This window comes from Chiroxiphia lanceolata, chromosome 16 (assembly GCF_009829145.1).
Source record: "Chiroxiphia lanceolata isolate bChiLan1 chromosome 16, bChiLan1.pri, whole genome shotgun sequence".
In the NCBI taxonomy this organism is placed as follows: Eukaryota; Metazoa; Chordata; class Aves; order Passeriformes; family Pipridae; genus Chiroxiphia; species Chiroxiphia lanceolata.
This window is the reverse complement of record NC_045652.1, coordinates 2815820-2842038: the sequence shown is the minus strand read 5'-3', so window position 1 is coordinate 2842038 and position 26219 is coordinate 2815820. Positions and strand designations below refer to the sequence as shown.

General features: G+C 52.9%; 1 protein-coding gene across 4 annotated transcripts in view; it reads left to right on the top strand.

Annotated features, from left to right (window-relative positions):
* The first annotated feature begins 5606 nt into the window (after nucleotides 1–5606).
* The window catches only part of AXIN1 (axin 1), a 77507-nt gene continuing 56894 nt past the window's right edge, over nucleotides 5607–26219 (top strand). The window contains exons 1-2 of one of the 4 annotated variants that reach the window (XM_032703916.1): nucleotides 5607–5733; nucleotides 13804–14775. In XM_032703916.1, coding sequence (XP_032559807.1) covers nucleotides 13898–14775 — 878 coding nt within the window. In that variant the 5' untranslated portion in view covers nucleotides 5607–5733; nucleotides 13804–13897. Of the gene's footprint in view, nucleotides 5734–11658; nucleotides 11810–12494; nucleotides 13227–13803; nucleotides 14776–26219 lie in introns of those variants that run through there. The other 3 variants (XM_032703919.1, XM_032703918.1, XM_032703917.1) reach the window with 3 other exon arrangements.

Here is a 26219-nt window from a genome sequence, read left to right as displayed (position 1 = left end):
CGGCGGCAGAAAGAGCCACTGCCCAGGCCGGCAGCGGGGGCCGGGAGGAGGATTTGCCCGACTTTTATCAGTTTTATTTTCATTTCAAAGAACCCGGCTGATATTTGCACTGCGCCGCTTTCCAGGGGAGCACAAAGAGGGCAGGGATGTTCCCAGCTCCGGCCGGCCCTGAAACCCCATCGGGACCCCACTGGGACTCTCACTCCTCGCCTCCTCCCCGGGGCAGCGACGGCTGCAAGGCCAGGTTTGTCCCAGGCCCGGTTTTGGGGTGATGGTTCCCATGGGGAGTTGGCAGCTGGGGCGGCTCCCCCCAGATCAGCCATCCTGGGCTGGCACAGTCCCCTGCAACTTATCTTAGGAAGATGCTGTTGCCCTGGGATGGAGGGAATCACCTTCCATAAGGACATGGGATACAACTGATGAGGGAACAGAACTGCCTGCACTGCGAAGGGCCGGTGTCACCGGGGAGAAGTGAAGAGTGGAGCCTGGGTAGACCTTGTCCTCCAAACACGGAGCAGCAGAGACCGGAGCCGAGGAACCTGGAAAGGAAATAAAACCAACGGCAGCAGAGGGCAGGTGGGACGTGAGTGGGGATCACATGGCCACAGCCCGGCTGATGTGGGTGTTCGGGCAGCAGGAGGTGGGAGCTGGTGGGACTGAGCTGAGATGGGTCGAGGTGATAGCTATGGATGCTGGAGGTGAGCAGGGGACACTGGCCACCCACCCTCTGCAGGCTCTGGGAACGGCCTGTCCTGAGCAATGTCTGCCTGTCCCTGCTCCTCCCCCAGGGCAGAGCTGGGTGAGGGTCCACGCCTTGCCCACAGCAGAGCAGGAGGGGACAGAGGGCCAGGCTGCATCTGTGGTGTTTGAAAATGGCTGTGAAATATGTGGCTGGACAGGTGCTGGTGGCCATGGGATGAGGATGGGGCTGAGCCAGCAGGGAACTCTGCAGAGCAAGGAACTGTGGTCTCTGGCGGGAGTGAGCTCACTCAGGAGCCCATGGTCCTCCCAGGATGCCATGAGTCCAAAATGCCCTTACTCCTGCTGCAGGAAGGTCATTCAAGGCCAGTGGCTCAGATGCAGCCATGAGGATCTTCAGTAAGACCATGGAAAGGAGACACAGCAATGGAGGGACCAAAAGGACTTGTTTCAAAGAGCCCAGAGGGCTTGCCCGGGATTTGGTCCTTGTGACAAGGGACAGCAGAGGGGAGGAGCCCCTATCCTCAAAGAGGGGGGTCACTGCCACCCCAGATGCTCTCTGAGGTGGGCACAGGGACCACCTGTGCCATTGGGATAGTGCTAACAGGGCACTGACAGGCATAAATGACCCAGGGAGGAAATGGCCTTCAAGGGATTTGGTTGTCACTGCAAGCCCTGGGTCGAGCTCTTGTCCTCTTGCTGCACTCGCAGGTACTGGGAATCCTCCAGAACTCCTGTTCCCCTCCAGTGTGGTTAAAACGGCCAATGCCAGAAGCTTCTGCAGGGATTGGATGCACATACAGAGCGATTAAACACAAAGCTGGGAGTCACCAGCCCTGGACAGTCCATGAGACCCAACAAGGGATCCAAGGAGCAGGGATCAGAGATGTGGATGCCACCTGTGAAGGAACATCTTTTCTGAAGGCTGAAGTGCAGCAGGGGCTCACTGAGCCTCACTGCCCAACCCAGCCCACTGCTCCAATCGTTGCCAGGGCATCCTCAGAACTCCCAGCTGCTCCACATCCAGAGGTCTCCCCAGCACAGGAGCTGTCAGGCCAGACTGACACATGAGGAGGACAAACCACTCAGGAGACAGAGGGATGAGAATTCAGGCTGGAATATGCATTTCTATCAGGTAGAAGTTTCATGTGGAGCTGCAGAGGCTCTGGGCAGCTGTTGAATGCAAGACTAAGATAAATAGGCTGAGCTAAAGATGTTCAGTGCTGGAGATCTTCATTGGGAAAAGGGAGACATGGACCTCCTGGGCAGGCATTTCTGCTCCACATTCTGTTGCAGGAGAAGGCTCAGGCGGGCTGGGATGGCTTGTGGCATTGACTGAGGTCTTGTGGGACACTGCCCACAAGGTGGTCACCTCCAGACCATGGGCACTCACCCCACCTCATAGCCCTGGGAGGGCTGGAGAAGTGTGGGATGACAAATCAAAGCCCACGTCAAGCTTCTCTGTGAGGTGTTCCCCATGACACAGCCTTGGCACACCTGGGAAGCTGCTTCCACAAGAAGATGCCAAGTCTGGTAAGATTTGGTGTTGTACATCCACTGCCATGTGTTTTCTCCTGCTTTGGCCCTCTGTTACTATAAAGGATCAGAATGAAAGACAACACGAGGCCAGACTTGCTTGCATTTGCCAGCCAAGGATTCTCTGGAGGCTGGTCACTCTGCCAGCCAACATCTCTCTGTGGAAGGACTTCTGGCAAGAGATGCGTTAACAAGAGTGCCCAGCAGGACAATCAAAGTGGGATCTACCCTCTGGGAGTACACCAGGAGAGCCTTGAGGTCAGACAAGTTGAAGCTGCAGGGATTGGGCTGCTGTCAGCTCCCACCACAGCGAAGAGGAGCTGCACAGGCTGAAGGACACGGGTGGCACAAGCATGTGTTGTGAGAAGGTTGGATATGAGATGGTGGCTCCAGCCCTGCAGAGCAGGGGAGTGGCAGGAGCCTCCATGTCCTGATGGAGACAAGGGCCAAAGGACTGGGAAGCAGCTTCTATGGAAGACAGCTCAAGGAGGAGACAGGACACTCAAAGCTTGAGACCCCTGCCCGGCCTGATGCTTACATCTCCAATGAGCAGTTCTTGCTGCCTCCTCCCCAGAGAAGAAGAGGCCTGTGGGATGCTCATGATCACTACCCCAGTGACTTCCCTGCTCCCAGCAATCCTGTCCTGGAGAACACTTGACTCTACTGTAGTTCCCCTGCTGCGGGAAGGGGAGGGGATTTTAGGAGAGAGGCAGCCTGGGGGTTCACACCCAGGGCAGAGAGTTGCAAGTGCTGAGCACAGGGGACAGTCCCAGAAGTGCCAGCAGAAGGGGACATGGAATCCCAGGCTGACATCCAATGCCAGAACAGCATCCTGCCTTGGCTGTGGAGCAGGTCTTGGACCTTTCCAAAGAAAGAGACCCCCCACTTCTCCTAGTTTCATCCCACAGTGAATGATCTTGTGAGCAATTTCTCCAGTTCTGTGTTAGGACGAGACCAACACTCTCCACATCTGTTCGCCTGATGTCAGAAAGCCTTGAGAAGAGTCAATGCCAAGATGATCTCCTGGGCCGGGCTTGAGCTGGGACAGCTAAAGCAGCAGAAGAGTTTGAGGACTCTTCCCAAGTGCATGAGTAAATGGCTCTCACTGAGCACCCCCAGCTCATCAGTCGTGACTCTTCTCTGCAGAAGGAAGCAGGTAACCCCTGGGTCACTGCTGGGCTGGGTCCAGCACTCTGGCTTAGGTGGTCTGGACCTCAGCTGGTGTCCATCAGCACTGAGTCTCTCCTGGTACTGTTCCACTCACACCACGGAGGAGGAACCCTGCAGAGAAACCTCCTTTCCTGGGGTGGTGCACCCTCAGGCAGGTCCCTGGGGGTGGAGGGGCTCCAGGACCTGCCCGTGCTGAACCCTGGATGCCCTCACTGAGTGCTGGTGGCCCAGCAGCACAGGGGTCCTGTCCCCCACCTCAGCTGGGAGGGCTGGCCATCACTGGGGAGGTGGGCACTGGATGGTTGCTCTGTCCACATCACAGGGGAGATGGCAAAGAATAGCAACCCAACCTGCAGCTGGGGCCTTTGGAGGAGCTGCTGGGATGTGGGAGGTTGGGAAAAGGGTGCTGGAAGCTGGAGTCCCAGCAGGGGTAGGGAGAGATTCCAGAGGGTCTGTGGCCGTGTAACAAGAGAGCCAAAAGGGCAGAGGGGCTCTCAGAAGGGCCCTGCCAGGAGTAAGGGTCCCCCAGCCTGGGCTGGCTGGTCCCCCTGGCCGGGGCAGAGCTGATCCTGTGGTACAGTGTGTCGTGCCACAGAAGGGCCCAGTGAGGGCTCTGGTTGGCAGAGTGTGACCTCCTGCCTGACACGAGCAGCCAGTAGGAGCCCAGTACTGGCAATCAGCTGCCACCACTGGTAATTAGCTTCTGGCTGCTGGGCTGCCTGGGCATGAGTCGTCAACGCTTCCTCAAGGTATGGCATCGCTCAGAGGAGCATCTGGGGCACACAATGCTCTGTCTTGAGGCTGAAAAAATCATTCTGCAGGAGAAATAAGGGGTGAAAATGCCATGGGGCTTCTCTCAGCAGCTCCCAGTGTGATCACAGGGACCCTTTTCCCAGGTCCGGCTGGGGTTTGGACCTGAGCAAACCAGCCACAACCTCAGCTGCTGTTGCCACTCCGTGGGCTGGGAGCTCTCCTGGTGAAGGACAGTGGTGAGCTGAGACTTAAACTGTACCTGCCAAGCACATGTGCAGGTAAAATGATTTCTAGAGTTTGCCCTAGGTGCTTAGGGAGTGTTTCTGAGATGTCCTCACAAGCCTCCCTGCACGAAGCAAGGCTGACCATAAACCCATGGGCCACTAGGTGGACTCACAGTAAACCAAAATTGAGGACAGAGAGCTCGCTGACCGTTTTCCTCGCCTCTGGGAAGAGCTTTTTCAAAGCAGAGGCACTGAGAAACCAGCAGCATGTGTACAGCTGGCCACTGCCTGGTCACCAGAGGTTGAAAATTGGCCAAAATATGATCAACACGCCTTACTTGTCACAAAATGTTTCACCAGCCCCCTGGGAGAGCTGACCCTCCAGGCGGGGTTGAGCCAGGAGTGTGGGGACCAGCACTTGCTTTCCAAGCTGATAGGATGGTATTCAAACAGTCAGGCTGGAAGTCTGTGGGGCTGCAGGACAGAGCAGGCACTGCTGAGCACTGAGCTGGCAAGATGTTCACCAGCCAGGCTGGTGAACACATCTGAGCCAGGAGACATAGTCCAGAGTTGCAAAACAGACCTGTGAGAGCAAACCAGCTGATATTTCTGCATTGCACCAGCCTTCCCCTCCCTCCCAGTAGCCTGGGTCGGGGTCACACACGGCTGGATAAAGGAGATCCACTTCTCCTAGCAGAACCAAGCAGGTTGAATCGTCATAGGCTGCTCTGGGATAACCCTGCCACAGGAACCAGCTGTTTCCATGCAGCTGTCAATGATGTGAGGCACCAGTCAGATCCTGTGTTCCAACCCAGGGATGATACCCACCACGCAGCCAACCTCGTCCTGTCCTGCTGTGGGGACACCAGAGAACAGGGTGAGCAAGGAATGGCCTGGGCAGGGGGGTGGGTCCTGGCTCTGCAGCGGGGCTCAGGAACCAGGGACAGGGATGTCCCCCTGACACTGCTGCTCCCCACCAGGACCATTTCAGTAGGGATAACCACTCCAGAACCCCCACATTCAGAGCAGATCAGAGCCCACTCCAGACATCTCCATCTCATGGAGGGCCAATATATGAAGTGTGTCCTTCAGGACCATGGGAGTAGGACCCCCTCCTGTGAGTGGGGGGACAAAAGGGTGTCTCTGCCTGGCCAGGCTCTCCTGCAAACATCTCCTGGGCAGGTGGCCCCAGCAGGGACGAGCTGACATCTCTTTTCTCTGCAGAGTGGCACTGCTGGGACGTGCATGGACAGCATCCCACCCCTGGTCCCTGGAGAAGAGCAGCGAGCCTGGTGGTCCAGAGAATGGAGAGACAGGATTGTGGGGCACAGACCCAGGGCAGACCCCAAAGGTGGGTGCAGGAAGGTGTGTGGGGTGTCACCAAGGGGGGTTCGCCTTCACTGGCTGGGGATGAAGAACATGGAGTATGGACAGTGCTGGTTGAGTGTGTGTGCAGTGGCTTTTGGCAGTCGAAAAGAGGGCTGGTCAAAACCAGGGGAGTCGTGGGGTCTTGGGTGCAGGAGGGTCTCAGATTTTGCAGGGGTCTGGCAGGGTCTCTTTGTTCTGCCAGACGTGGGAACCTTTCCCCAAAAGCAGCTCAGGGGCCAGGTGGGGAGGGCTGGGGGACACAGTGAGGTCCTGGCACCCATGTCAGGTCATACTCTTCTCTTCTGTGCCACAGCCCGGGGCTGGGATGGGGCCCCAGGGGTTATCTGGGGTGGCTGGGACAGAAGGAGTGAGAAGAGAAGCCTGTGTAACAAACTGGGCTCTGCTCAGCCAGGGCAGAGGAACACTGGCTGACATGGTTATTGGCTGGTACTGGTGTTACAGACAGTGCAAGGCAAGCAGAGGAGAGTGGCCATGGACTGCTGTGACTCTCCCTGCCTGGTCAGACAGGAGGAGAAGGAGGATGGGGAAAGCTTTGACCAAAACTCCAGTCCTGAGCCCAAAATATGATGCTAGAGGTGGCTGATAGCCAGGAGAGGAGCTGGGGATGGTCTAAGGGCTGGTGGCAGGAGGGCCACAGGGTGCTGGGAGCGCATCCAGAGCAGCCTCCCAAGGCATGGCATGAGCTTATCCATACTCTTTTTTGGGGGAAACATCAAGTTTGGGGGCTCTGTAACCCACCAAGGAAAGGCAAAGCAGAGCTGGAGGAAGGAGGCTGATGCCAGGGCAGGCACAAGGAGAAACACCAAGTGGGAATGCTCCCAGAGCTGAAGGTAGAACAAGTCCCTAGGCCAGGATGCCAGGACACTGCAGGGGCTCATGGTTATGTGCAGGGGCTTCCCTCTGCCACTTGGACATTTGCAACACTATGGGAAAATGCTGGCAGCTGCAAAAACCAGTTCAGACTGCTGCCTTAACTGATCCAGGCCCTCCTGCCCTTACATTCCTGGAAGGAGGCCACCCCAGCCAAGGGCTGGAGTTTTTGTTATTTTTGATGTGAGCAGCAAAGCCTATGTCCCATCCACTTGATCCAGCCCTGTACCTGGAGGGGTAGAGCAGGGACCCCCAGCACATGCCAGCGAATTGCAAGCAAGCACCCACATGGGAACAGGAGTGAACTGGGAAAATGGGATGCTTTTTCTGGAGGTGAGGGACCTGAGCAGCCACAGCAGCCAGGCCCTGCAGCCTTCCCACTGCCTGGAACAGCAGGCTCCATTGTGGACTTTATTAAAGAGCAGGATCTGAGCAAAAAGACATAAGCTTGGTGTCCAAACAGTGCTTCATCCTTTTTGGCCAGCATTAGAAGCAGATCCAAGGCAAACTGACACGTCTGGGTGTGTTTGTCCCTTGGAGGTGGGGAATCCAAAGAAGGAGGCACACTCAGGCCTCCTGCAGGACCTGCACCACAGGGACTCAGAGAGCTGCTCCTGCTGCTCCGTGGATGCTTTGTGGGGCTGACATAGCCAGGGTGGGGACATATCTTTAGACCTGCAAGAAGGGATGCTGTGATGGTTGAAATCAGCATCACCCACTTCTACTCTTGTCCCAGCCCCTGGCACAGCTGTCTCTGGGCATCCTCACTGCCCACACAGGGATGTGCTCTATCCATCCCTCCTGGTGAGGCAGGAGCTGTCTTCCAGTTCCCAGCCTGGATGTACCCATGACCACTTCTCTGCTTTGTTCTCCTGCCAGCCATGTCCTGTGGCTCTACTTGCTCATTCTCTTGGCAGCAGTGCCATTGAGCTGTGGGTGCCTCATCCCAGCTGAGCCCTTCAAGGATGCCCTTGGTTCCTGGCACCACAACATCAACACTTTTATCATGATTGCTAATACACTTTCTTCCTCCTGTTCTGCAACCATCGTCTTGCCAGCAGTCCAAAAGAGAGCTGTCAGCCTCCTCTTCCACCCTGGGACATTTTTTTCTTGGCAGCCCCTTTGGCCACCGCCGGTCATGTAGTCAAACCCCAGCTCCTGCCTCAGAACTGAGAGTGCTCCCTGTCCAAGGTGGTTGGTGACATGTGTCCCTCTGAGGTGAGATGCCCTTTTCCACCACTGGTGATTGGTGTAGGATCTCATACTTTAGGATATTTCTATTTGTCCTCCTGTTCCAAAAAGGTTTTTGAATATAAAACCCACCAAATTTCAGCACCGCTTATGACCTTGCAGGAGCCTTTTAAATGGCTGCCAAAGGTTGAACAGCACCATCTAGTGCACTCTGTCCTGAATTCACCCATGCTGGAGGGACACTGGCTCACACCCACACATCCCTGCCATTGGAACAGATGCTGACAGCCCACCAGTGGTCACACCTCAACACTGGGTCAGGCCCATCTTGCCTTGGGGGAGTCTGTGAGTCACTACAAAGAGGAGAATTCATTTGGGATGACCATTGTCAGTGCTGAAGCTGATCCAAGTTCTTGCAGCCTCTGCAGAAGTGATCCTGGAAGTCTTGTGGCTCCCAAGCCAACCTGGCAGGGAGCTAATGGTGCTACAGAAAACTCCCCTTTGCAGGGAGGCTCTGGAATTGCACCACACCAGTGCTGCCTGGATGCAGCCCAGACCTTCAGCCCAGAGGCTGAGAGCAGTTCCTCTATCTCCAGCGTTTGCTGGCTCTTCCAGGCAGAAAAGAAGAGTACAGGATCCCATGGGACCACCCTCAGCTGCAGGGTGACACCAGCAGTGCACCAAAACACTGCTGCCATTTCAGCTGTGGGAGTTTTGCGAAGGCTTAAGGCAGGGCCACGTGATTAGCTGATGAAGAAGGGAGAAAGGACCAGGTGAAGAGAGAAATGACCAGGTTTGGTTCACTGGCCTCTATCCTTTGTGTAAAGATCTCACAGGTTTATTCCTCTCCCACAGGCCAGGGGCGCTCAGTTTAGTTTCTAACCTGTTTGATGTCCTTAGGTAAATCTGGAAGTAACTGATGTTGGTCCCTGTGCTTTGCCAAGCTCCTTGCCATGGGGAAACTGATGTGTAAAAGGCAGGGAAAGGGCTCCAGAGGGAGCCAGCCCGCGGTTCTCCCATCCCCAAGCAGCCCTGCTAGAGGACCAGAAAACAGTGAGGCACTGGGAAGGCTTGGAATCGTCCTGCAGGAATTCATCTCTTCCAGCCTACAAGGGGCAGCTGCCTGGCTGCTTTTGCTGGAGCAGGGCAGCACTGGCTCTGCTTTCTCTGGGAGCATGCACAGAGCAATCCTGTGCTACTGGAAGACCCTGTCAGCTGGTCTGGAGCCCCTCTGCCTCCCCAGTGTGCCCGCGGGTGGGATGAGTGCTGGCTACTCACCCTGGGCTGTGTCTCCTGAGCTGGGGGGGTCCAAGAGAGCCCCAGGCACTTTTCCCACTCCCCAGGTCCAGCCTAACCTAAGGAGCAGTAAGGAGAGGTTACAGGGAAGGATGTCAGCATGAGGGAGGGCATGTCAAGCCCAGCCCTTCAGCCACCTGCATCCTGGTGGACCCAAACTCATCACCCACCCCCTCGGTTTCCCCTTTGCCACAGAGAAATCTGGCTCTGGTTTCTCATGTGATCTCAGTTTGGGGTGTGAATCTCGCTGGGCCTTTCTCTGGGAGATGAAAAGCTCTCTAATACCTGATGGTCTCTCACCCATGAAGCGACTGAAGCGCTATAATGTCTCCAGGGCTCCTTTGAACTTGCTGGGGAGGTTGTGGGCCTCAGCCACCCCCCTGAAAAGCAGGGCTCACTTTTAACTCTCCTCCACCTTCTCCTAATTTCTCAGCATTCTCTTCAAAACGCAGATTCTGGAATCCTTCTGCTGTAGCACCCAGCCCTGTCCCAGCCAGACATTCCCTGTGGGGAGCCCGCTGCTCCCGCCTCCTACACTCCCCCCAGTCCATCCTTGCCAGATCCCGGGTTTCCAGCAGAAGGGCCCTGTGCTCAGTGGACAGACTCTTTCACAGCTGCTCGCATTCAACCATGTTTTATTTGCCGGCGACTCAGCCTGTGAAGTTTTCTACAGCTGCCTTGACCTCGTCCGTGTCTCCTGCCCCTCTCATTTCCCTCACCCCCGCGTTTTTCTCAGCAGGGCTTTTTAATCTATTTCTAGACCATTGATGGAAATACTGAATAGCACTGGGCTTCCCATCCAAGCCCGGACACCCACTGAGCGCGCTCCCATTCTGCAGGGATTCCCCATTGATGGCTGTCGGTTTGCCAGCTCCCAGCCCCTTTAAGGTGTCCCTCTTGATGTTGTATTGTGCTAATTTTTAATCAGAATAGTATATGGATTAAGTCACATGCCTGAACAGAGCCCAGGTCTATTATTTCTATGCCATAACCTTTATCAGCCAAACTTGTAATCTCTTCAAAGGATGACATCAGAGTTTGACAAGAGCTATTTTCTGGAAACTAGGCTGATTGCATTAATTATATTCCCATCCTTTAATTCTTTACCAGCTGAATCCCACATCAGCTTTTCTATTATTACGCTTGAGATCAGTATTGCACTGCTACATGTAAATCAGCTCCCACCATCGTTCACATGAAAGGGTGTAAGGAGCCACATCGGCCTGCCGGGCTCTCTACCGGCTTGGGATGGGGAGTGCCACTGCCCAGGGTGGATTTCTGTGCGTTTCAGAAAGCTGGAAAAAAAAAAAGTTACGTTTCCAAAAGCGTTCTCTAAATGCATAGAGGCAGGCACGTGCAACAGTGTAATTGCATAAGAAAGCAGAAACCATCCCTGTTGGAAATCATTCTGAGTAATTTCTGATTTTTAAAGGACTGTCTTGTGGCTTGTTTGCATGTTCAGCTTTTGAGATGGTACCTAGGGTCTGCCTGGCTTGGAGTCTATCGCTGCTTTCCAGGGAGGAAGCAGGCTTTGCGCTTCCCTGTTACTCTACTCTCGTTTGATCTCTGCATCTGGTAATCGCCTTCTTCTCCCTGCAGTGTCCCCCATCACTCTGGGACAGCACCCTCAGAGCTGGGGCACCCTGCTCCCCATAACCAACCACCTCAGGGTGTGACATGCTCCCCAGTGCCGATGTGGGGAGTCTCCACATTGCGTGACCCGTTCCAGTCCATGCAGTGCCACCTCTTGGACAGTCCCTGATTTCTCCCTGCCGCGGAATTGCCCAGCTCAGAGAAGCAGGACACACTTTGCAGGTTTCAAACCAGCTGTAGTGGTTGGTGGAGGCAAGAGTGGCCGGTGGACCGGCCACCACGCTCCTCCATTCCCAGGCCCGTGATGTGCTCTCCAAACCGGGCAGAGCTCGGGTGTGCCATGCCGTTCAACACGGGCAGAGCAGTGGAGACTGGTGGTGCTTTGAGGGCTGCTGCCTTTCCTGGGCCGAGCCCCTCGGCCAGGCCCCGGGGGTCTCCCGAGTGTGACCCTCTCCGGGGCCATCCCTGCCCGGGATGCTCGCGGGGGCTCTGCGGGCTCCCCTCGGCCAGGGCCAGCAAGAGCTCTGGAGCCGCTCAGCCCTTGGGGTGCCCGCCCAGCCGGAGCTCTGCGGGTCCCCAGCGCCCTGCCCGGCCTCTCGGCCATGTGCCGCGCTCTGTCCGGAGCCCAGCCCGGCCCCTCGGCCATGTGCTGCGGCTCCCGGGGCCCGGGGCCTCCCCGGGCCGGCACCTCCGTGCGGCTGCAGCGAGTGCGGGACCCGCAGCCCCCCCGGGCCCCGCGCGTCCCTGCACCGCCTCCCCGGGCCGGGCCGGGCCCGCTCCGCCCCGCTCCGGCCGCCGGTCCCGCAGTACCGGGTGGGGGCGCGGGGGGCGCGGCTGAGCCGCCGTGCCGGGCTGGGAGGCAGCGGCGCAGGCGGAGCGGAGCGGGGCTCGGCTCGGCTGCTGCTGCCGCCGCCGCCGCTGTTGCTGCTCCCGATCGCTCCCCGCCGCCGCCAACCCGCCCGCGGCCGCGGCCATGGGCGTCCCGAGCCGCCCGCTTTGTGCCGCCGCAGCCCCGCCGGGCCGCCGCCGCCGCTGAGCCGCATGGGCCGGGCCCCGCCGCCCCGGGCCGCCGCCGCCGCTCCGCGCGGGTGAGTGAGGCGGCCCCGGCCCAGGCCCTGCGCCGAGGCCGCGCCGAGGCCGCCGCGGGCGGGAGCGCGGGGCCGCGCCGGGGCCGCCGGGCCGGGCTAGGCCGCCCCGGGCGCGGGGGACGGGCGGGCCGGGAGGGCGAGCGCGGCCGGGGGCGGTGGCGGCGGAGGCGCGGGGAGAGGCGCGGGCCGGGTCCCGCGAAGTTGCCCGGGGGGCGGCGGGGGCCCCGCGCGGCGCCCTGACAGCGGCGGGGCCGCCCCGCAGCGCGCCCGGCCCGGCGGCTGCCGCGGGGCGAACGGGGGGTCCCCGCCGGGAGCCGGGAGAGCGGCTCGGCCGGGCGTTCTCCGGGAGGCTCCGCGGGGCTGCCCCGGCCGGGGTGAGGAGCCAGCGCGGCCCCGCCGCAACAATGCCCGGCGTGGCCGTGGGGCTGCGGGGCCGCTGCCCCGGGGGTCCTCGCCGCCCGGCCGGGGGTCACCGGGGACCTGCGGCGCAGAGGTGGGGGCGAGCCCAGCGCTCGCCTCCAGAAACGGGGTGAAAACCATCCGACCCCGCGGCGTGGGGCCGGAGCCCACCGCGTCCCGCGGTGCCAGGGCAGGGGTTTCGTGCTGGGGGGGCTCGGGCCGGGGGCTCGGACGGCGCTGGCTCGTTGCCGCGCTCCACACGGGGCCCAGCCGTCCTCACTGGCCGCCCCTGGGCTCGCTGGGTCGTTTCACGATGGACAGGTGGGCTGTAAGGGCTGGCACGGCATCGTCGGCGGTTCTCGGTTCAGCAGGGATGAGAAAATGGGGGGAAAATGGTATAGCATCCCAAAGACATGTTCCTTGAGGTGGGGTGAGCTTTGAGAGGGAGGGCGAGCTAAAATGTGTCTTTCTTGGTGTGTTTTCACATGCAATTGAGTTAATGCAGCGCAAGGAGTAGTAATTTGTTAGGCAGCTGGTGCTCTGCAGTACTTGGGGCTTCGACTGTTCTGCAGGACAAGAATTTTGCTGCTGCCTTTAAATGATGAAGTTACCTTGTCGAGCAGCAGAAGTAGCAACCCAGGGGTTGCCCTTCCCTGCCTTCCCCTCCTTCCCCACACCTCCCATCCTCCATATTGACTCGTTGCTTTTCTTTAAAAACCTCGTACTTGATCAGGTTTCCTTCTCAAGGTGGTTTTCTCATCTTCCTTTGATGACCTGAAATTTTCCCAGGCTCGTAGAGTGCAATTTTGTTGGCGTTAAATGAACCTTTTCTCAACGGCTTGCCTACAAAAAGCAGTGCCAGAACTGCACTCCTGTGCTAACATGCCCATCTGAAGCAAGAATGCAGTCCAGATGCCCAAAATATTAGGGTCAGCGATGCATCTGGATTCCCCTAGAGCTACTCGAGGCGACGCGGCGTATTTCTGAAACGCAGAGATTTGTGAGGAATGTGGCGCTGGTATGTCACTTGAGCGTACGAAAGCCACCTGTGTTTGATTAAGGTGCAGTCCCGCTTCCAGGACTAGCTGGGTATTCTTTCCAAATAATTTTCACAAGCCTTAAATTCCTGTTTGGGGATGAGAATTTCCTAGATTTATAGCCGGATAAAAACTGCGTTGCCTTAGCGTCACCTGGTGCGTGTGCTGTGCAGAGGACTTGGTGGCAGTGCAGAAAGTGACGTGTGTCCTGTGATACCTGAGTATGGATCTCTTGGGTGTGGGGACTGCCACATCTCAGGGTCTAGTAAAACCATCGGTCTTGGGTAATGGGATTCTGTTTTAGGAGAGCATCAGCTGTATCACTGATGCTGAATTCTGGATGTACGGTTTTGGATGTTCTGTAACTGTCATTTTTAGCCTGTGCCTGGTTTGAGCCCAGTTCTGCGCTCTTGGAAGTCACCAAGAGCTTTGCTGTTGATTCTGCTGAAAAAAAAGAGGTGTTAGTACAGTAATGGTGCAGAGCAAAGCCAGTGGTTTGTAATCTTAGAGTGTTTATTTCCAGTGATACTCGCTTATTTTTTTTCTCCTCTGTTTCAGCCGAACAAACTTGTTTACCTTGGAGCTACAAATAGTGGTGATTTGAGATTTGAGCTCGTCCCCCACTGCTCCCGCGCAAGCAAGGACCAGAAAAATGAATATCCAGGGGAAAGGCTTCCCCTTGGACCTCGGAGGAAGCTTCACTGAAGATGCTCCAAGACCACCAGTTCCTGGCGAGGAGGGGGAACTCGTGTCCACGGATCCAAGGCCAGTTAGCCATGGTTTCTACTCCGGTAAAAGTGACGTGGTTAGAAATGAGATGTCCACAGCAACACCGAGGCGCTCCGATTTGGATTTGGGGTACGAGCCCGAGGGGAGTGCTTCGCCAACTCCACCCTACCTGAAGTGGGCCGAGTCGCTGCACTCCTTGCTGGATGATCAAGATGGAATCAACCTCTTCAGGACTTTCCTGAAACAGGAGGACTGTGCGGATCTGCTGGACTTCTGGTTTGCCTGCAGCGGCTTCAGGAAGCTGGAGCCGTGTGTGTCTAACGAGGAAAAAAGACTCAAGCTGGCAAAAGCCATTTACAAAAAATACATCCTCGACAACAATGGCATTGTGTCCCGGCAGATCAAACCAGCCACAAAGAGCTTCATCAAAGACTGTGTTGTGAAACTGCAGATTGACCCCGACATGTTTGACCAGGCCCAAACGGAGATTCAGTGCATGATAGAAGACAATACCTACCCTTTGTTCCTTAAGTCAGATATTTATTTGGAATACACAAGGACAGGTGGGGAAAGTCCAAAAATTTATAGCGATCCGAGCTCGGGGTCTGGGACAGGTAAAGGACTACCTGGTTATCTGCCGACTCTGAACGAGGACGAGGAGTGGAAGTGTGACCAAGAGGCCGAGCCCGAGGCCAGCCGGGACTCGGCGCCTTCCAGCAGGCTCACGCAGAAGCTGCTCCTGGAGACGGCCACGCAACGCGCGGCCTCGGCTCGGCGCTACAGCGAGGGCAGGGAGTTCAGGTGGGTGAGCGCCGGGGCAGCTCGTGAACGGATTGGGGAGCCACCACGGGGGTGGTGGGAAGCTTTGGAGGACCAGTGGTTGTGGGGAGCATCCGCGTCGGTGCGGGTTGGCGTTGCCGGGTGGTTCGATGGTGTGCAAAGCTTTGTTTGGAAAGCAGTCGCAGGTTGTTTTAAAGGTGTCTCTGGCTGTTCCTGTCTGGTTGCGCCAGATCATCCCTGCAGCACTTTCCTCACCTGGAGGAACTGCTGCTGGATGTGGGCTGGAGGCAGGTAGTGCAGAGCCATGGGCAGCCCCCGTGCACACACAGGCAGCTGAGCCCTTACCTGCACAAGCAGAAGGTCAGTGCTCAGGTACTGTGATGTGGACAGGTACACCTGTGGTAACACTGCTCTGTGTAGAAATTGTTGTCATGAGCTTGCAGGAGATCCCTTGGTACCGTGGACAGGAGTTCACGGTGCATTCACGATGCTCCCTGATAATGGTACTGCTTTGCAAATGGGATTCCCAGCACTGAATTATAGCAGTGTCAAACACAGAATCCCCAAATCCAGTTAAAACCATTCCCTGCTGCAGCTTTTTTCCCTTCATGAAAGTAATTGGTGGGTTTTTTTCAACTAGAGGACTTGCAGTTTTGCAGCCTATTTTTTTTCTGGGTCCCCCACCCACTTCCAGCCAACATGGATTTTGAAACTTGCTGAGAGCTCAGTTAAAATTCCAGACAATTAACTTAGCAGGGAGCTCTCTGGGATCAATAAGCGTGTGTGTGTCTAACCCTTGCTGAATCAACAGAACCCGGCCAGAACACATTCCTACTTTCTTTTTTTTTTTCCCCCCCTTTTTTTAAATAAAATCTCCTTGTTTTAAGACCTGCTTAGGCTAAAATCTGACGCTTTGTGAAGATTATGAAATGAAGTAGTTGAACTGTCCTCTTCAAAGCCTCCTGCCTTATGAAAAGCATTTCTGTGTTTAATCTCCCCCAGCCATCCCTTTAGGCTGGCAGCTGGAAGCGCATCCCGCCCTGCGCGAGGTCTCGGTGCCTTTCAGCTGGAGAAATGTTCTCGGCTTGGTTCTTGTTTCCTTACAGATTTTGAGGAGGGTATGTTACATGTGAAACTCTTTGGGAGCAGGGGGGAGAAAAAAAAAAAAAAAGGAATTCACGTGGACTCCTGCTGTTTTAATCAGTCAGAAAAAGATATCCCAGTGTCTTGGGACTTTCCCATGGAGTTAATAAAAACTTCAGCATGTAGTGAAGTGTGTTTTCACTGAGTGGTTGGGTGCTCACCATAAATGAAGGATTAGAAAAGGCTACAACTTCAGTATCTTTTTATTTAAGCAGTAATGGTGTTAAGATTGAAAATAACTTACTTGAGGGTCAGCGGTTTTTAGTTTCCTTATTACACCAGGTAGCAAATCCTGCATGCGACAGGATTTTAGCTCCAACTTAAGGCAGAAAGTGCACTTTACCCATTACCATTATCTGTGCCAGACTGTAAAATGGTTTAAGGAAGGTGCTGTGAAGTAGAGTAGAGTTCATTGGTCCTGGGCATTTTCATACCAGATTGGAACAACACAAAACATAAATCTTTACCTGGGGGATGGAGGTCAGAGAAAATGTGTGGCTATTAATTTGTAGTGTCGGACAGCCTGTCATTGTGGCTGCTGACACTCTGCTGACCTGTGGGGTAGGGAGGCAAGGAAATGTTTACCATTCTCACCAGAGCAGAAGCATTTCTCAGCTTGGAATATCTGAAGATAAGGGATTTATTTTATTTTTTAAATGTTGGTCTGTCAGCTCCAGTAGCATCCAGAGCATCGCCATGGAAGGTGCTGCTGAACTGCATAATCTCTGCCTTTTTTATTCTAAAAACTGCTGAGATACTAATTAATGAGGTGATTGTTCCTCCTTGTGCAAGACCTTGTGGTTGAATTAACCTTCTTCCTGGATGTTGTATAGCAATAATTGCCTTGAATAAGCTCATTTTTAAGCTGTAGCTTCTCTATCCTGCAGACTTCTTGTTCATTTACTTTCTCACCTGAGGAACTGTGTTGGAAGCCAGTGGAGCTGCTTGCAGCAGGAAGTGATGGTTGTGAGCAGCATTTGAAAAGCTGGGTCCCAATTTATTTTGAAAATTTCCACAAACCTCCTTTTTTTTTTTTTTTTTTTTTTTTGGCATATGTGTGGAAGAATTTCTCATTTCTGCTCTTTGGGGAATGTTGAAATAAGCTGTTTTGCATTATATCTCAGGGCCTGTTTAATCTTCCCAAGACTGAACTTCTATTCCTTGGCTTCCATGGAAACCCTAAATAAAGAGGAATCTAAGCAAATGCAGTAGAAGTATTTCCCTGTTAGCAAATGAGCATCTTGAATCAGCTCCAATTTTTTTTTTTTTTTTTTGCAGCAGAAAGTTCATAAATCTTGATGCGGTAGCTCTGCTCTCGGGAGAGCAAATGCAAAAAAATTCCTCAAAGGGCAGAAAGACAACCCGTTATTAGCGCTGGGTATTCCGAAGGTGTGCAAACGTGCAGGCACATTTGGGAACATCCCGAAGCCAAAAGCATCGCCCGCTGCCCACTGTGTTTTTGTGCGCGTCGGAAAAGGCCAATAGTCATTATAGTTCGGCTCCTGCAAATTAATTGGACATTGGTTATGGATCAGTGAACTTCAAAGAGAGTAACCCCCGAAGATCTCGGGCATTAACTCGCAGCTTCCGAAAGTGACACTAACGTGGTTGTGAGGGCGGCTAAATCGTTCATTAACCTTCTTCCGACGCGCCGGGACAGCGTTCCTCGGAGCTGCAGAGCAGAAATTAAACCTGTGCCTGAGAACTGCCCTGCAGCCTGGTTTTTGACTGCTCCAGGAAAAACACACGCGTCTTAAAGAGTTGGAAATTGGGTGTTTTGTGGTGAACGGTTGTGTCTTTTGCTGGGGTGGGTTTCTTCTGCTGTCTCTTTAGCTCTGCGTGGGAAGGCGCTCCCCTCCCACTCCCAAATTATTGGAGAGCAGCTCTCACAGCCATTGCCTTTGCTTTCCTCCCGTGGTGGGAAGTGAGAAGAGCGTATGGTGTTACCTGCCGGCAGCTCTGTCTCCATCTCTCCTGAAAACAAAGAAAACTGGGAGATTTGAGTTGGTTCTGCCAGTTGTTTTGGGGTTTGACCCATTTCATGAAGCACACGATGCACTGAAAAGGAAACCTGGGCAATGGTGATGAGAGGACACAGTGGTGGTGGGTGAAGTCTGCAGTCGCTTGGTTTTGAGGAGTGTTGTGGTCGAGCTGCTGGGCACGGACGGAGAAATTTCTCAACGGGGTCTTTGATATACACAGGGGGTTGGTTTTTTTAAAGGAAGCTGGCTCCAAGCTCTAATTTCCACAGTGCTGAGCTGACTAAGCTCACGGCATTTCACAAGCGTTGGTGGTTCAAATGGAAAGGGTGGGTGATGTGGTTCTCCACCAGGCCGGTAGAAATCACCAGGAGAGCCCTTGTGCCTGTGCCCACGCACTGGCAGCCTCTCCGGACGTGTGGGAGGGCAGCTCTCCCCAGAACACAGGGCCAGCAATTCTTCATAACAGAGTATGAAGAGGAGGCCAGTGGAGAAGAGCTGATGGAGCTTTAGAGGGACATGACAGCCTCTGATCTGGGAGGACGCAGCCACAAACAGCCGGAGAGGATCGGTGTAGGCTGGCTCAGGGAAGGCGCAGGATCTCCCCATGGCTTAGGCAGCACAAACGGTCCAGCGGTCAGAAGCTGGGGCTGCATCAGGAAGGAGCTGGCTGAAGTTTAGCTAATTTTGAGGTTGGCTGCTTCGTTCATAATTAAATATTAAATTGCACACCTCTGACTCAAGACTGTGCGGTGAAGGAATTGGCGTTAATTGTACCGACCGGTTGGAAAACCGGGGATGCAAAACCAGGAATGCTGGTGCAGGAGCAGTCATGTTTAGAAAGTTTAAAGATGTGTTAATGGTCTTACTGATGCTTCTTTTAGCTGGAGAGGCAGCACGTGCATCTTGGAGTTAGGCTGTTGGAGCTTCACCAGAGCTCGTTTGCAGGAAAAAAGCATCTTCGGAATGTTAGACCCATATGCAAAGGCAGGAAGAAAAGTTTTGGATGCTTATCTTGAATTAAAATTGCTGGGCCTAGAGTATTATTTGTAATCAGTACAGCTCTGTTTGGAATCCATGTAGAGCAGTGGCTATTTCCAATTTTAAAGAAAATAAGTTGCAGAAGAGTAGTTTGGGTTCTGCATTGTTCTTGGAGAAATCAGTGAGTCCAGCAAGGAGGGGGTCTGATGCCAATAGCTCTAAGTGGTAATTTAGTGGCTGGATCACTGTAAGATATACAGGACAGAGACTGATGGTGGTTTTGCACAGAAGTTAAGCCAGCTTTTTTAAATATATTGTTAAGCTGATGAAACTTCTGTGTGGAAGTGCTTACATTACACTAACAGCGTAAAGTATTTATACTGATGGTTGCCAAGTTTTAAAATGGATTTTATTTGAAGAATACCTTTTGTGCCCATAGCTTTGCCTTCACACAAATCAAGATGAAGAAGTGGTGTGTTTGTTGGTTGGTTATGGATCAGTGCTTTGGCTTCTTTTTAAAGACAGGTAGTTAAGCTTTTAGCACTCTCATTTGATAAATGAATAGTGTTTTCTCCCCTCCTCCAGCAAACAAAACCTTGTTTTGTTGTGATTTTTATTTGAGTTACAGAATATTTCCTCTTAAAAGCACAGAAGGGGGATTATATCCCCCTCCTTTTGGTGCTGGGGGGATTCAGGTTGGACATGGGGGAAAAAAGTCTTGGGAGCGTGATGCAGTCCAGGAACGCATCACCAGAGGGAAGGGAATCTCTGTCCTTAGAAGGTTGAGTGAGTTGGACTGAGCCACAGCCTGACTGGTCCAGTGCTGGCAATGGTCCTGTTTTGTTGTGCACTTACAATAATGGCACAGATCATGAAATACTGTATTTTGAGTCTGACTGGTTTGGGTTCTGCCCAGTTTCAGAAGGAATTGGGTGCTAAAAGGCTGAGTGGGAGCTGAACTGCTCCCAGGCCGCTGAGAAGTGCACCCAGGAGGTGGGCCACGGGGTGGGAATACCTTGGGTTTGATCTGCCGTTCAACTTGGCTTTATGTTTTAAGAGTTTCTTTGTTGTTACTATAATGGACTAATCCCTTGAATAATTAGTTGCCATTGGACGTTTTAAAAATGACTGCCTCTTGGATGTTTTCCTTTAATAGTCTGTTGGATCCTGGATTTATTAACTGTTGAGACAGACTGTGAAATCCTGTTATGCCAGACTTTCTTGGTGGAAAAGGGACTGAGAAGGGTGTGGGGGTGCTGGGGAAACACACGCTGGCCCCATGTGAGGGTAGAGCTGTTGACTTCTCTGCCTTCCCAAGCCATGCAAGAAGTCCTTGTTGCCCACTGGGATGGGTCATTGGCTGCCACAGCGTGTTGAGGTCATGGGTCATCCCTAAATCTGGGGCTTCAGAAGGTACTTCAAGAAGTTCAGCACTGTGGCTGCATGGTGCAAGGCCAGTCATGCCATCACCACCCGTTTGAAATAAATCATGGACCTGATTTTATTAAAACTGATGGAAAAACCTGGTTTCAGAAGTGACTGTGTGTAGTGAAGAAACTACTGTGCTTAAAAAAAATCAGAAGAGAGGTGCTGATATCCTAAATCAGTTCCTGGATATATCATTGGATTATTAGGCTCATCCTTAAATCCATTAAGCAAATTACAGTTAATCAGTCAAATAAAAGAAGAAAGATCTTTTGCGAGGCCCCGTCTTTTGAGCTGTGCAGAAGCTGTAGTAATATTTTAATTTTCCATCTGTCAGTGAATGTATTCAGTCACTTTGCTTCCTTATGTGGAGGATTTGAAATTAGAAACTGAGGTTAATTATCTGCATTAAATGAAATATGTGAAGACCACAAAAGCAAAAACCTTCACGATTTGGTATGGTCTGTTAAGCCAGGCAGGCTTCCTTCAGAAGGAGAGGGGTTATTTTTCCCCCGGTTTTGTTCCGATTGAAGGGTTTTAGTCACAGTAATTGAAATGATTAAAAAGTCAAATTGCTGGTGAATATAATTCTGAGCATCTCTCTGAGAAGATTTGACACTTGGTCGAGAGCAGGGGTTTGCTCAGCCTGGCCTTGCTGGGCCGTGTGGAGCACCTCGTGTTGTGCCATCCCGGCGTGGGTGAGGCCGGGTGACCTTGGTGCCACCTTACCCACCTCTGCCATGGCGGTGGGATGGCTGAGCTCTGCTGCAGGGTTAGTGGACGTGATTTGGAAGTGGAACAGTACCAGATGAGAGCTACACTTTTGAGCTTATCAGGTACAAAGTATGTCTGACACCACCCATCCTAATGCCAGAAATCAGCTAATTGATGCCTGCTTCACCTGGAAGTGCAGCTTCGGACTATGCAAAGATGACACACTTGGAAATACAAATTCCCACAGCAGTCAGCTGGGTTTGAGGTGAATTGTGTGTTAAAAGGCTCATTTTTTCCCCATTTTGCAGTACACATGCGGCTCAGGTGTGAGCTGCTCTGAGGACTGCAGCGTCTCTGCTTGTGGGGGGCAAAGCTGCCCCTTCCTTCACTGGTGTAGCCCTGAATGCCCAGCTCAGGCAACTTCGGGAAAGGTCTGACTCTTCTGGACACTCCTCTCATTCCCCTCATGTGTGCCAGAGCGAGCTGCTTTGCCTGAAGTCACGCTCAGAAATTAAATTGTAGCAGGTCACACTTGCGTGTAAAAGCAAAACCATTGCTACTCGTAGCCCTGGTCTGGATCCCTCACTGTTGTAAGGCAGTGATGAATTTAAGTAGAACCGTTGCAGTTTTAAGTCAGATTATCCGAATTCTATAAAACCCACGTGGAAATTGGATTTTACCTTTGAAGACTCCAGAGTACCCTTCTGTGGTAAGACCTGGAGTTTTTTGGTCCCCTGGCTCCCGAGATACAACCTGTCCTTAAAGTATCAGCTTTTTGAAGGTCTTCATCTGATCTAAGTAGCTAATAGATGAAGAGCTTTCATCTATCCTGATGAAAAGCAGTGGAGGGAGGGAAAGCTATAGCTAGAGGAAAAAACCTCTTTGAAATACCCCAGTGAGACCTACTGGTTAGCAGCAGGGCCTCATGTTAGTCCTTGGATCTCCAGAGCTAACGACCAGAACCTACTGGGTTTTATCTGTCAGCCCTCCAACTCCCATGTATTCCCTGTCCTGTTATAGACCAGAAAGTCAATCCCCTCCCTCTCTCCATCTTCACTGTCCTGTTTTTTCCTGGGGGTTTGGTTTTCTGACCTTTGTATCCAGCATGTGTTCAGAGAAATCCTTGTGCTGGAAGGAGGAGAGCAGTAGGCTTGGGGAGGTGGGATTGCCCTTTTTTCGAACACTGCATGTTTAGGGTGGGTTAGCTCTGCTGGAAAACCATACCTTTAGTGTTTAACAGATTTACCCTTTTCAGTCATAAATTTTGGTCTTTTTCTTGGCTGGCAGTCAGCCTCTTGGACTGGGTGAGATTTATGTGAAAGACCTCTGTGGGATTGATTGTTTGGTAGTCAAGGATCAGAGAAGCTGTGGCTGTCCCATCCCCGAAGTGTCCAAGGCCAGGTTGGACAGGGCTTGGAGCAACCTGCTGTGGTGGCAGATGTCCCTGCCCATGGCAGGGGATTGGAACAAGCTAAGCTTTAAGGTCCCTTCCAATCTCAGACCATTCTGTGAATCTATGACCTCTCCAAGCTTTCACAAGCAAAATATGAATCAGAGCCAAGTTGCTGGAGAGCTTCTGGAAATTACAGGTAGGATCCGTGGAGAGAGGTGTGGGGCCTCAGTATCCAGCTGTAGCTACTGCATTTGATTAGCTTTGTCCTGGCCCTGTTCCGTGCCAGTAAAAGCTGTAAAACCATTTGGCACCAGACATGCAAATGAGAGCTGGGATGAAGCGACTGTTACCCTCGAGGATACCAAAAGAGGAGTCAACAAACAGAAATTATTCTATTAGCAGGGGCAAAGTTCACAGGTTAACCATCATGTCAAATCAATGAAATACAGCCTTGATCTCCTGCACAAGGCCTTTATTGTGTATAAATAAGAGTGCCCGGGCAAAGACAGCAAGTTCTTGCACTGTGACATTTGCAGTGTGCTGGAGAAAGGGAAGGTCTGTACAGATGGTGCATGAAATGCCTTCTTCAGACAGAGGCATCATTCCTGCTTCAAAAGATTGTAAAACATGACCTTGGAACCTTCTTGCTCTCCTTATGGCCCTACTCAGATTGGATTTCCAAGGGCATGTATTTTTTATTTGTTTAATAAAATTTGAGGTCTTTGGCTAAGAAGTCTGGTCTTTGTACTTTTAATTCAGTCCATGTGACTGTCATAACATTTATTTCTTAGGAAATGAAAAATGTTCCGTCTTGAGCAAAGCCACAGAAGGAAGTGGTTGGGTAGGCTGGCAACCTCAGGTGTGTGCAGCATGTGTCTTCTGCTGATCCACTGCTGAATGAAGACCATCATCACAAGTCCTTTGTTGCTTGGTCCATGGCTGTACCAGCAAAAGAAACGGCAGAAGCTGCCTTCTTTGTTGTGGAAATACTGATATTTAATGTGTCTCTGAACATCTGCACTTCCAGGGGAACTTGGCTTTCCTCTCTTGGGAAAAGCTACTTTGAAGGGGCTCCTTGAGCCTCTTTTCCTCAAGGCAGGCCAGTGCTGGCAGAACGAGATGGAAATGGGCAGCAAAGGATGTGTGGATGTGTCACTGCAGTGTAGGATTTGTCACATTGTAAAACAGCACAGCAGTTTTCCCCTCCGGATATATCCAGTGAAGTTTGTGACCCAGGGGATTTGAGTGCTGGGGAAATCGGCCCAGCTGGAGGATTTGAGAAGGCAGAGCATCCTCCTGTCCCCAGGAGGATTGGGCCTTCCCCAGATGGGGCTGGCACAGCCTGCTAAAACTGATCCATAAACCTTCCTCCTGAAGAGAGGAAACTTTCCAGATGGGCATGGGAAAAACTTTCCTTTGATAATCCTGGAGATAACAGGTCACACAGCTTCACCCAGTGATTCTTGCACAATAACGTGTGGTCAGGCTGAAGTGTCTATTTTAGAAAGGCATCCAAGTGATGGGAGGGAGGTCATGCAGCATTTTTGTTATCTCTTCCCGTGGTTAGTTACTCACTGTTCCCAGTGTGTTTCTTACTGCTCGCTGCAGTTTTTTCCAGCTTCTGTTTCTAGCTGCTGGGTTTTGGTGTGTTTTTGCTCGCTTTGGAGGCTCCAAATACCTCTGCACGTTTGAAAAAAGCCCTGCTGAATGGGTGTGAATGTTCTCCTTAAGTGGCAGCAGCTTTGTTATGGAAGGCCCTTTGGTTTTATTAGACTTTTCAACCCTCCGGTCGACTGTTAAACAAGCTGGAGCTTGTCATGGTTGACAAACCTTCACTCTGGTCTCAGACCTAACCTACCAGTTTAAAGGCAGTATTCTTTTGTGTGCAGGTTTCTGGGTGGGGACCATCGGGCTTCGAAGGGAAATTAACTTGCGGCCTCTCTTTCCCCCCCCCTCCCCACCTCAAATAAATTAAGTTTTGTACTAACTGTTCTGTCACTTCCAAAGGCCAGAAGGAAATGTCAGCCTTTAGGTTTTCTGCTACCTGAGGTACTCGGCTGCACACTGAGAGTGCAAGTAGGTGGGAATGTGTAATTACATTATAAACAAAACAGCTGCACGATCAGTGTCAGCAGCTGAAGATAAAATGTAGGAAGTTTTTTCAGGTGATTCATCCATAATTATTTAAAAACATGTTGAATTTATTCTTGAGCTTTGGAGGAGAATTCTTGCAAGGCTGGCGTTTGCCGCCCATGATGTTTATACACCTGAGTAAATGCCTGTCTCAGCAGTTTGTCGGTGTTGAGTGCTCCAGATCTAAATCCCTTCAAAGGTAAACCCAGCACACCTTTGTCTCTGCTGCCCTTCCTGTCTCCAGAGCTTTCACTGATGAGGTGGAATCAGTTGTAGCAGTGGCTGGCACTAGGACGGGCTGGGAGACAAGGCTCACACCATTGCAATAACTGTTTGGTGCAGATTTATTCTCTGTAGGCTTAGGTGATGGCAAAGGCTGGATGACACAGTCTGATGGGACTGGTTGGAGAGGTGGTGAGGGAGCAGCTTTGTGTGCCTACAGCCATGACAGCCAGGCTGAGGGCTGCATCTGCTCCCCTCTTGTTGCATCCTTCCAGCAGTACCTCTTGTATGGATTGTAGGGCTCCAGGGAAGAAGGGAGGGAAGTTCCTTTGGACTGTCCCTCTCGGATGCAGCAGGCTGGCCACACCTGGGTTTAGAGGTGCTGGAAGTCGTGGTGCTTTTCCTGTAGTTCATGTCATTGCAGGTGCTGGTGCTTTCTGCCCAGCTGGGCAAAACCGAGTATTTTTTTGGGGGGGAGAGGGGCATTTGTCACGTGCTCCTCTCTCCACGATTGCCAAGAAGTCGGAAGTGTGCTGCCCTGAGCTGGCTGGAAGCTGCTGGGGGCTGTTGTTGTTGTTTTTTTGCTAAGCCAGCACTCTGCCCAGATAACATCCACACAGGGCAGGGCTCGTGCCCGCATGGCCGGGAGGGCACCGGCACCCACAGCAACCAACGCCTTGCCATTTCACAAGGTTCAGAGTGCGCTTTCCTCCAGCAAGAGTCACGGCACGGGTGCCTGCTCCACCACAGCAGAGCAGGGGAAGGGTCTCTGAGACCAGCAGCTTGACTTGTGTCTCTGCTCCAGACATTAGCAGGGCTCCCTCGGTCCCTGGGACACTTTGTCGGTCCCTGGGACACTTCACCACTCCAGCTCCACTGCTCCATCACACTGCTTGCTGGGGGAGATGAGCAAATTTGAGGAAGGCACAGACTCCAGTGCTTGTTCTCGCCCCTCTCCTGCCGAGCCCTGCTGCCAGCAGCTCCAGCTTTAGCTCCAGAAGGCTTTTCTGCTCCTGCAGCATTGGCAGAAAAGTCAGCTGGCCCCATGTTGGTCTGTCTCCTTGACAGTCATCCAAGTCTCCTCTCCTTGAGACCTGACTGTCCCTTCCAAGTATCATAGGCTTGGGCACTCCCTGCCTGGGAGAGGTGGCTTGTTGGAGCTGTAGCGAGCGAGCTGGTATCCCACTGGTTTTATGGTGAAAATGCTGACCCTGCAGTGCCTGCCCGCAGCTCTTCCACGTGCTCAGAAGGGTAGATGCATCCTGCAGCTCACTGGATATGCCTTCCCAGTGGTAGGATACACTTGGGAGGCAGCAGTTGCTTGGACTCAGCGAGGTCATCTGGGTTTGGTCCCTGATGGTGACGCCCTGAGTCAGCTCCGTGTGAATTGCTGTCTTTCTCACCTCCTGTAGTTCCTTTGTCCAGAGCCATCAACCACACTGCCGGCAGCCAAGCTACGAGCAACCCTTTTTCTT